Source organism: Myodes glareolus, chromosome 10 (assembly GCF_982192425.1).
Source record: "Myodes glareolus chromosome 10, mMyoGla1.1, whole genome shotgun sequence".
Taxonomy (NCBI): Eukaryota; Metazoa; Chordata; class Mammalia; order Rodentia; family Cricetidae; genus Myodes; species Myodes glareolus.
The window spans coordinates 38,113,859-38,125,894 of record NC_142035.1 but is presented as its reverse complement, the minus strand read 5'-3'; the positions used below and the strand labels follow the sequence as shown (position 1 = coordinate 38,125,894).

General features: G+C 40.6%; 1 protein-coding gene across 2 annotated transcripts in view; it reads right to left on the bottom strand.

The window, feature by feature from the left end:
* Sel1l2 (SEL1L2 adaptor subunit of SYVN1 ubiquitin ligase) overlaps nucleotides 1–12,036 on the bottom strand; it is a 133,726-nt gene that overhangs the window by 61,166 nt on the left and 60,524 nt on the right. For both annotated transcript variants that reach the window (XM_085696244.2, XM_048455455.3), the window contains one exon: nucleotides 4,533–4,701. In XM_085696244.2, coding sequence (XP_085552370.2) covers nucleotides 4,533–4,701 — 169 coding nt within the window. The remainder of the gene's footprint in view (nucleotides 1–4,532; nucleotides 4,702–12,036) is intronic.

Genomic DNA, 12,036 nt, shown 5'->3' with positions numbered 1-12,036 from the left:
TGGGCTGGTATTTTAAAGACTATTGGCTGAAGGAGTTCCTACAGCAAAGTATTACTTTTACCAAGGCTGGGTGACTGCAAACTATGCAGACTAAGCTTCTCTCTCCTTCCATTTTATATTCCCTGTAGTGCTGGACTTAAAGGCATGTGAGTATCTAGGACTGGGATTAAAGCTCTGAGCCACCACCACCAGGATTTGTTTCTGCATTGATCTTATATAGCCCAGGGTAGCCTTGAACTCACAGAGATCTATCTGACTCTGTCTCTCAAATCCTGAGATTAAGGGTGTTTGTCACCATTGTCACACATCTAGTGGCTTTAGCTTTGCCTCTGGTCTTCATGCAAGATTCATTCATCAAAATACAAATATACCACGACACTTCTAGTTCATGACTGTAATTTGCCTGCCTGAAAAGCCAGTGGGCTGGCTGTTTCATGATTGCCCTTCTTGTGAGCTCCTTTCTACAGTTTCTGGATAGGTTAGTTCAAAAGGTGACCATGGGGAATATAAAGAGTGAGATAAGGGTATTTGCTCTCTGGCTTGCCCATCTGTGACTCTAGAGACATCTGTGACATTTTCTCTTGACCTAGGGTCACAGTTCTGTCACAGAACCTTCTCCATGAGTCTTTTGCTTGGAGAGGTCCTTTGGAACCTTGAGATGATAATGCTGCTCCTGCTATTAGTCTGGCAGAGCCTTGTGGTTTCACTGTATCCAGTTTAAACCCTTAGAAAAGGCCCCTGGTTTAAACTTCTCTCAAATGACTCCATGGGAAGGTGTCATTTATTTCTTGCCAAAGCAAGTATATTGATATTCTTAGGTTCTATCTAGAACTGTCTCCTATCTAAGCAGCAAACCAGGTTTCTGTGGGTAAATATGGGGTGAAATACTCTTGACATGCTATGATTGAAAAATCTTTAGGTAACTTTGTTAAGGCAGGACTTTCAGAAGAAGCTGAGCCTGGTTCAATAAGAAACCTTCCAGCCTCGAAATAGATAGCTCCCCCTGGAATTCCACTATTTTCAGTTTCTGCCTCTTGCTATTATTAGCAGTGACTACTTTTCTGTATTTACTTCTAGAAGAAGGGTATATCTCTCATTTCTGTAAATCTTGATGAAGGGATAGTGTGGCTTAAAAAATGGGGCTTCTCATGTGCACTTGGCAGTACTTTGACCAGGCACTGGTGATGAATGTATGCATACATCCTGGAGGTCCTGAGGACAATATGTTTCTTTGAGGCCAAGTTTGACTATTCAAAATGTGAAATTTTAAGTCTAAGGCATACATAGTAGCTTGTCTTGGTAGAGTATAAATATTTCTCATTGTTTGTTCTCCTTTACAACTTTCAAATGAATTTTGTGCTTAGAAAATTGCAACTTGTTTATGAGATAGTTCTGCATCGCCCCAAAGTCATTTGAAAAGCATGTAATGGAAAATTTTTAGAGAGTGTTTGCATAGCCCAGGCTGCCTCAAATATGTAACTCTCCTGCCAAACCCTCTGAGTGCTAGGTTTCAGGAATGTGCCTCTACACCTGGCAAACATTCTTGTCGTTGTCAGCCATCTTTCATGAGCGCATAATAACTTAATGGCTAAGAAGCAGAGGACTTCATCATTCAACCATTTAGGCTCAAATTTCACTTTATGAAACAGCTTTGTGTGTTAAGATATGATGGCTGTTATCCATTGTTAACTTGACAGGATCTAGAGTCCCCCAGCCTCTGGGCATGCACTTGAGAGATTACCTAGACTAGGTTAATTTAGCAGGAAAGACCCAGCCTGAATGTGGGCAATACTCTTTCCTGGGCTTGAATCGTGGACTCCTTCAGAAGGAAGAGGCCAGCTGAGCACAAGAATCATTGCACTCTGCTTCCACGCCTGTGGATGCAGTGTGACCAGCTGCCTCAGGCTCCTGCTGCCTGATTTCTCCATCATGATGGACTCTGCCCTTGAACTATTAACTGAAACAACTCCTCCTGCCTTAAATTGGCTTTGCCATGGAATTTTATCACACAGCTAAGACATAGCCCTTGTATCTTACAAAAAGTCATGGGGGTGGAGGGCTAAGGATATGATTTGATGATAAAGCTCATGCTGCATAAATATAAGAAAATATAAGTTTGGGTCCCCAGAACCCACATGACTGCAGGGTAGATGTTGCAACCCAAGTATAATTACAGTGTGTTGAAAATAGAGACTGGAGATCCACCGGGGTAGGGGGTTGGCTAGCGAATGCAAGCATAGTGGTGAGTTTGCATACATCACATGCATGCATGCATGTACATATCACATGCACATATACATTTAAGACAAAGAAATCCAGAAGTAACTGTTCCTAAGTCTGCGCCAGCTGTATTGCCATTATAACTATAGATATACTGATAGAACAATACATAAATTGATGAAATAAAATTACAAAAAGAATATATGCATGGAAAATATTTAAATGCTATGGAAAATTTTGATAGTGGAGTTTCCCTAAAAGTCACCCAATTATAATTAATTATAATGAAGTATCTTAAGAGAATCAGGGGGTAGGGAACTCTGCAGATATCTGGAAGAATTCTGAATAAGATTGTAGTGATGGTAAATATTGTCAACTTGACGGGATAGAGAGTAACAGTGGAGATAAGACTTTAAGGGATAAGCTTTTGTTTTTGCTTGTCTGCTTTCAGCTTTTGGCTGACAAGTTTATGTTTCTGATTTGTGAGTTCATCGACACTGTTGCCTCCACCTCTGTTGCCATCCTTCATCAATATCACAACTCAGCTTCTTCAGCCTTTGCTCTAGAAGGTCATTATTGTTGGAATGAAAGATCATGACCAAAGCAACTTGAAGAGGAAAGGGTTTATTCGGCCTATGCTTCCACATCACAATTCATCATCAGAGGAAGTCAGGGCAGGAACTCAAACAGGACAGGAACCTGGAGGCAGGAGCTGATGGAAGTCCATGGAGGGGTGAAGTTTACTGTCTTGCTACCCATGGCTGGTTCAGCCTGTTCCCTTATAGAATCCAAAACCTCCAACCCCAGGAATGGCACCACCCACATAATGTTGGGTCCTCCCTCATCAATCACTAGCAAAATGCTTTACAGGCCCACCTATAGCCTGTATGGGGGCATTTTCTTGACTTTCCTTCTCTCAGATTATGTTAGCTTGTGTCAAGTTTGTATAAAACTACCCATCACAGCCTTTGAGTACAGACTGAGTGCCAAAGGTTCTCTACGAATCCTCCAAAACGTCAGTACTGTTGAGACTGCTGAGGCATCTAGCCTCATAGACCAAGTAGCCCCAAGTTTCCAGCCTCCAGGTTGGACACCCAGAACAATGGTGTAAGTCGATTTAATAAATTCACCTTTAATACATACTCATTCTCTGGGTTCTGTTCCCTAGACTTGGACTAACATAGATGCTCCATGTGTCTGTAGTTCTCTATTGTACAAGAAAGTTCCTGTTGGGAGAACTCATGAGTAGTAGTTTGGGGATGATTTATACTAGGAAGGTCAGTATAAGCTAATGCAGACCAGATTTCTCCATTAAAAAACCAACAGATAAGGCCGGGTGGTGGTGGTGCATGCTTTTAATCCCAGCACTCAGGAGGCAGAGGCAGGCAGATCTCTGTTCAAGGTCAGCCTGGTCTACAAGAGCTAGTTCCAGGACAGACTCCAAAGCTAGTGAGAAACCCTATCTCAAAAAAATCAAAGAAAAAAAACTTGACAGATAAATACTACAGTGAGTATGATATACATTTTATCTAAATTTAGACATGTGCTTATTTTATTGTATCACTGAAAACTGATATTCTTGACTTCCTCCTTGATTCTAACTCTCAAGCATCTATTTAAATAACATGCTAGTAAAGTAGAAATTCATATGCATCTATTACATAAGAGCATGCACTGGAATTAAATAAAATGTTGAAAATAATTTTTAAACTTTACACTTAAGCATCAACACTAAAGTAGGAGAAGGGGCCATGTTGGGAAGATACTGGTTCTAGAGGAGCAAGGGAGGCATGATAGAGGGGACTATAGGATGAATGTGATCAACATTTCTTACACCATGTTCTTTGACATCTTCAGAGAATAAAAATGTAAAAATGACTGAGAACCACTTCAAAGAGTCTGTGTGCAGAATTTAAGATCGTATTTTTCTAGAATCTTCTTTAATGTTAAGAAATCTAAGTGTTTAGCTTGCGTGCTTCAGTTATGGGGACTTAGATTACCAGCACAGAACGAAAGGGGTGCTACATTCAATTTGGTTTCCCTTAGCACAAGAGATTTTCTCTTATAAGAGTAGATGAGGAAGACCTGTATAATTTTCGGAGATTTTCTCCCATGAGATATAATTATCAACCTTGCTTGTTATCATTATTCTGAATTCTGAGTTAAAATCCTGGAACAGAAGCTGACAGAACATAATGCTATTGTGCATATAAATATTTATAACCAGAGCCTATGTTTTCTCAGAAGCAGCCCTAAAATGTGAACTTTGGTTAGTCATTTCAGACTGATATGTGGGAGAGTGCTCTACTTACAATAGTTTTGATTTCTCTTCAGGAGATCCTTATTTTGAATTCCTTTTATTTTTAATTTATGTTGAGTCTTCTTTTTTTCTAAGGGGTTTTCTCTTTTATTGGTTATTTTACTTGATTTTCCTTGTTCCAGTAGATGCCTTAGAAACTGCTTGATTTTGCTCACTGATACCTACAAAGAAAAGGATTTTGGTTCACATCACTCCTGTGGGACTTTTTAAATGGGGAAAGAAAGTTGAAAATTTCCCATTTCTAAAATAAATACGAGTTTAGTGCAGTTATTCTAATTCTTGCTTTCTTAACATCAAAATGACATATGGCTTGCTACACTTAAAGAATCATGTTGTATAAAATAAATCCTTTCAAATCTATTTTATTATCTGAACCATGGAGCCAAATACTAAAAGCTAAATGTTATAAATAAAATAGAGGGAGAATGTAACCAGTCTACTCTTCCCCTGGTAAGTTGTCATGGTGATATCAATTATGTGAGCTAAATAGATGGAGATGATCCTGTCTCACATGTTACAACAAATATGTAATGAAATGTTGCTTTTAAAAATGTAAAAACATCTGTATTTTCCAGAAATTATCTAATTAACCTACTTGAATGAAGTTGCATGTTTTTTGGTATATGTATGTGCGGTTTGTTTTGAATTGTATAAAAAATAAAGATTAAAAAAGAATTTAAAAGGTTTATGGAGAAAATTTACATCCATACTTTTTCAGGACAAATTATATGAGAATCTTTTGTCAGTTAGTACTTTTACAAAGGGTCAGGTTTTTTATTTTTCTGTTATAAAAGAAGTTTAAACTCCTGCTGTCTGAAATGCTTAATCCCAGGGTATGCAAAGGCAAGTTGCCAGGCAGAAGCTTTTTAAAAGACAGCTTTGTTGGGCTGTGGATGTAGCTCAGTTGGTAGAGGGCTTGCCTTCCGTGTTCAAAGCCCTAGGTTTGAACCCTAGCTCCACATTTAATGGGGCATAATGGTGGATGCCTATAAACCCAGTAGGCGAATATGAAGTTCAAGGTTGCCTCCCTTTACATAGTGAGTTCAAGGCTAGGCTATGTGAGACCTTGTCCCCAATCAAAACAACAACTTCAGCTTTGTTGATATACAATCAACTTACCATAATTTAACCATTTAACATGTTGAACTCATTTTTTAAAATATTCACAAAGCATGTACAACAGTCAGTTTTAGAACATTTTCTCACCTCAAGAGGGAACTACACAGTTTTTAGCGGTCACCATCTTATTTTCATATCTGTCCCACTGTTTCTCCTAACTACTCATCTGCCTTCTGTTCCCATAGTCTCCATATTTTCACTCTTCATATGCACCTTATCACTTAGTGATATTTTTCTTTCTTGTATGCTGGTTTCCTTGTAGGATGATTCTTTCCTAAGCTCAACTTCATTCTAGCTTGTATCAACATTTCATTCCTTTTCACAGTCAAATAATAAACCACATATGGGTATATTAAATTTTCTGTTGCCGTGTGATAAAATACTCCCACTTAAGGAAGCACCTTAGGGAAGAAAGGATTGGGAAGGTTTATTTTGGCATATCGTTCCAGGGGCCAGTTCATCATGGTGAGAAATTCCTGGTGGTGGCGCCTTGGGGAGACAACTGCTTTCCCTAGTCAGGAATTGGAAGGAGATGAGTGCTCTTATTCAGCTCCTTTCCTCCTTTCTGTTCAGTCTGGGGTCCCAGCCCACAGGACGGTGCTACCATGTTTAGTGTAAGTACTTATGGTAGATGCTTCTCTATTGCCATGACAAAACACCATGACCAAGGCGGCCTAGAGAAGGATGGATTTATTTGGATGTCCCGTTCCACAGGAATAAGAATCTGCCACGGTGGGGGCGGATTGGCATCAAGCAGCAAGCATGGTGATGGAGCCAATTCGAGCCTATTGAGGGTATTCTCTTTCAAACCACCATGCTCCCTGCTCCCCACTTCCTATTTAATCTCATAAAGATAATACCCCCAGCCTGTTGAGAGGCTAACCACATCCTCCCAGATGTGCTCAGAGGCTTGTCCACTGGACGATTGTAGATCCTGTCAAATTTGCAGTCAACACAAACCATCACAAGCAGGAAACCGTGTTCAATTTTTCCTTCCTTTTTCCCTCCCTCTTTCCCTCCCTTCATCCCTCCCTCCTTCCCTCCTTTCCTTCCTTTCTTAGTAGGTCAGACCTAAGCCAATTTCCAGTCAATGAAAATATAAGAGGCTGGGAAGTGGTATCCTGGCACTGGGAAACTGGCACTTTAACGAGCTTCCTGCATGCTTTGGTGTCATGAGATTATCGTCTTGAGGCAGAAAAGAAGAACAGGAAAATTTGGGGGGCATGGGAAGGAGTCTCTTATTCCAGAGTCTATGGCATCACTTGATTTCTAACTGAGGGTCAGGTATTCCAGCACATTCCATGAAGTATTCCAGTATTCTAGCTGGAAACATTGGTCAGTATAGAGAGCTGCTTGCCTTTGAGCCTGATGACCTGAATTCAGTCCCTAGAACCCATATCTCATGGTGGAAAGAGAGAACAATTCTCTCAGGTTGTCCTTTGACCTCTGCAATACACACACACACACACACACATGCAACAACACATGTACACACACACGAGATATGCACATAATCAACATTTTCTATAAAGTGTTTTGACACAGAGAAAAAAATCTTTCTATAAGACATTTTTACATTTATTACAAAATTATTTTCAATTAGGAATGCTAAAAATAGCAATAAACCAGGCTTAGAACCTTGAATATGGCCTTACTTCTCTCCCAGCTATTTCCTGGAAAACTTGGAAACAAAATTATTAACCTGTGTTTACAATGAAAATATCTTAACTTTCTGTACCCCCATATTCTAGGGTTTATTTTATAAGCTATAATCCTCTATATTGTGTCCAGGAACCATCCCATAATCTAAATTGATTTTCTTAGCAACCTCTAAAGGTAATTTCAGAGCCCACAAAAATTATATATATATATATATATATATATATATATATATATATATATATATATATATAGTAAAGACAGCGAAGGTTGGTTCTTCTTTTAAAAGCCCATACCCATAAGTAGCTTAAGGTTGCATCTCCCCACCGCCCCACCCCGAGTGTCTTTGTATTAACTCCTGTGCATAGAACTATGTTTAAAACTCTTCTAATAAACTGTGACTCTGCTTCCTGCTGGCTCATCCTGAAATTCCTTTCCATGGTGAAGTTAAGGAACTGGCTTTACCTGAATGGAAGTCTGGTGAAGTTAAGGAACTGACTTTACCTGAATGGAAGTCTCTAAATAGAAGTCTTCAGGATGTTGCATGGGGCTGCGATCCCTACCTGGAGAACTGCCACTGACAGGCAAAAGGCCTTGCTACTAAAAGATAGTATTTAAAACATCAATGCAAAACAGTTGGTGTTAGGCAGTGGTGGCTCCTTTACTCCCAGCTCTGGGGAAAAGAGGGAACAGAGGTAGCAGGATTTCTGAGTTTGAGGCCAGCCTGGTCTATGGAGCAAATTTCAGGATAGCCAAAGCTATACATAAAACCCTGTCTTTTTTGTTGTTTGTTTGTTTATTTTGAGACAGGGTTTCTCTGTAGCTTTGGAGCTGTTCTGGAACTAGTTCTTGTAGACCAGGCTGGCTTCAAACTCACAGAGATCCACCTGCCTCTGCCTCCCAAGTGCTAGGATTAAGGGTGTGTGCCACCATCGCCCGACTCAGAAAAACCCTGTCTTGGCAAACCAAAATGAATGAATGAATGAATAAATAAATAAATAAATAAATAAATAAATAAATAAACAAATAAATAAAAGTAGTTGAGGAGACAGTGTGAGTTTGACTAAAGTCTGTTAACATCTCTAGTGACCTGATGTCTCGATCTCACTTTTCTACCGTGTTTTCTGAGCGGTTTCCTCTCTCAGTCCCTCTCATCAAGTAGAACAGTCAGCTGGGACAAGCATTAGAAAGCCTGTCTACGATTCTCCAAGACATCAAAGCTGGAGCTACAGCTGTGCTTAAAACGTCTCTACCTTTACAGCGTTGTTTTCTGGTTGGGATGATAACAGCCAACTGACAGAATGAGGATTTAAAAGTTAGTGTTATTGGATCCAGGGTGCCTAGGGACACATTTTCCAATGAGTGCACCCCCTGTGGGAGGAGAGGGAGCTGGTTATACAAACATCTCATGAAGGAGACTTCCGGCAGCGATATAGCAAAGCCGGGCGCACACAGGTGTGCCAGGAAGATGGTGAAGCTAACGGTGTAGTGGAGAGAAGGATGGGTGAAGAGTGGTGGGCAATGAGGCAGAGGGGCAGGCAGCTCTGAAGCTAGGACCAGAGGAGACTTGGGGAGAGTTGTGAGCCGGGAGTGATCATCACTGATTGACTTTAATTTCCAAGAGTCCCTGACTGCTGTGGGGGAGAATATTCTGTGTTGGAGAGAGTCTGGGATAAAGAGAAGGTCAGTGGGGCTAGCCAGGCGGGAACCTAAGATGGGGATGTGCTGTCAGCACATGATACAGGGAGCAGTGACAGAGGCAGGCATCTGGGCAGGCAGACGTGTTTGCATGTAGGATTTTCTGTTGAAGAGCTAGTAATGTGTACTTTGCAAACAGCAAAACTGAAGGGAGGAAGTTTTTAGCAAGTTTGTTTTTAAACTGCCAAGGGGTGATTTAATCAGAGATGGAAGTTGTGTCAAAAGGTTTTCTTTCTTCTCTTCTTTTCCACCCCCTCTTCACTCTTCTGCATCTGGAAGATTCGTGATGCGGAAGTTCTTCTGAAATATCCCATGGACACATCCTACCCAGTTTAGAAGCCCTTAGCCCATAGCCAGAACAGGATAAAATGAAGCTCCTTTGCGTAAATGCTAATAGTCTCCCAAGTCTTCCTCTTTGTCTCCTCCTCCCACACATCTGCAGACATCCTGGGCAGTCCCTAAATAACAGGTCTGTCCCTACCTCCTTGTTCTTTCATTGTTCCTTGGTACCATTATCCTGTCCCAAGACGCTGCCCTAGCTCCTCCCCAGGGCCAGTCTCATGGCCCTGTGGTCCACAGCGCCCTGACTCTGACTTGCAGTTGCTTCCGTCTTGGATAGTCCTGATTCACTGTTCTTGTCCCTAAAGCGACATCATTTTATACCATACATTGTGTGCTTTATTTACTGAGTTCACTATACACATTTTGTAACCGTCTTTGTGTATTTTTTATTTAAAATATATTATATTGAGCAGAGGGGAGCCGAATAAATGCATGGATCTATAGATTTCACAGTAATCCCTCTTCCCTTAAAGCACAGCCGTAGTAGAGCATCTTTTTACGCGAGAGGCTAAAATACTAATAGACTCTGAGGAAGAATTTATCTTGTTCCACATTCAATTCTAATCTGTAGCTAAATCTGTTTGTTATTGTTGTTGTTGTTTTGTGCCTATGGTTGTTTCCAAAGCAGAATCCTGTCTTCTATACTTGAATAAAGGCAAACAAAATACACAGAAACAATCCTAACATTCTCCAAAAGCTTCGATTTTGAGAATCTGGCCACTAGAATTGACATATTTTCATGTTGTATCTGGATGATAATTGACTTTACTCTGAAAAGCACACAAAATTTTACTAACGCAGATTACGCATCCTAACTGTCCTTACCTCAAGGTAAAGGTGCTATAGATTTTTCACATAGATGCTATACATAATAGATGTTATATATAATATTTTATGTTAATTATCTCAGTTTACCCACTCTGTAAAATGGGTATAATAATACTGTCCACTTCAGTAGGTGTTTTAAGGGGCAAATAAGTTAATGTCTGGGAAGAACTTTGTATATGATAATAGCCCAGTATCGACTGTTATCAATATTTTGTTGACCATTTATTTCTTTTTAAATAAAAGCTTCTATGTTTCTAAACTTCCAGAATGCAGGTCTTACAGTTGTTTAATTTATTCTGTTCATCAGTGAACTATGTCTTGAGCCAGAGAAATCAGTGTATGTTATTTGATTAAAAAACAAAACAAACAACAACAACAAGAACAGAAAGTCTCCCCAAAACAGAGCAGGGCATGGTGTTACCTTTAATCCCAGCACTTGGGAGGCAGAGGCAGACAGATCTCTGTGAGTTCAAGGTCGGCCTGATCTATGTGGCGGGTTCCAGGACAGCCAGGACTGTGTACCAGGGAGCCTATCTCAAAAGATCAAAACTAACCAAACAACCCCAAAGCAAAAACAAAACAAAACAAAAACAACAAAAAACAAAACAAAACAAAAAAACCAAACCCCATTACCACCTTCCACACACATTTTTCTTAATATCTTAAATAGAACATCTAAAATTCTTTTTGGTAGTAATTGCACTAATTTTAGCCGATAACATTAAATGATAATTTTAGCATTTCCCAGGCTACTGTTGATGTCTGGGTTGTGTTTATTTGATGCTGAAAATGTAAGTTGGTCCTCAAATCCCACATTTATATTTAAATAGAATTTCATAAAGAAAAAACATGACTAATGACCGAAGGGCCTCCCTGTATAGCTTTTGCAAGTCTATGAATTTGAGGCAATCAAGCAACACAGTACTCTAGGATCGATTCCTTAGTTCACATTTGCTGTTCTCTAAGAATTGAAGAGAATGTTAAGGAAAGCTGAGATACTTGCTGTTATATGAGACTATCCAATAGCCGTGAGAAGACAAACAATAGCATAATCAGTAAAAAAAAATGATCAAGTTAGTTTCAGAGATCAATGCATGCTATGAAGGGAACGAAATGAGACAGAAAGGCAAGGAGGGATTGGTCACAGCTAGATTAGACAGGGTGCCCTGCGGTAGAGGTGACTTTGTAGCCAGCAAGTTAATAAACACATAGTACTGAACAGGCGCAGAGCAGAGCCTTCCCAGCAGACGGAAAAGCAAATGACAGTACCCCATGTGGGACCAATCAGTTCTGTGTTAGGATTGGGAATAGGGTTCTGAATAGGTGTGAGCTAAGGAGAGGATTATGGAGCACGGTCACCCAGAGCAGCAGGGGCTTCTCTACAGGGAGAGTAAGGTTTCACTCCTGCAGGTAGCTGCCTCTGCAGGGTTAACAGTGACTCACTGTTTACACTTGAGCATTCTGATGGGAGTGAGCAACAGGCTGCAGAGCATCAAAAGAGGGAGCAGGGAGAAGAATGTGGGAGCGGTAGGCTGGCGAGAAACGCTACGACACAGATGAGTGCAGAAACAGCGGAGAGACGGTGCACGGGCAAACGAAGGATGCTGCAGAAGTGACGCGGAGAGGGACTGGATGCAGACGAGGAACCACAGGGTCAAAGATAATCTCTTGCAATTTGTTTAGCCAGCTGAGTGGATGAAGAATCAAGGTATAGAGAATGGAGAAGAGTGGAGGCGGGGCTGCATTCCTGGGGAACACAGACTCTCCCTGTCGTCGTCCTCTGCGTGCTTGTAGTGCACCCGAGGCAGCGGTTTTCCACCTGTCTAATGCCGCGACCCTTAAACACAGTT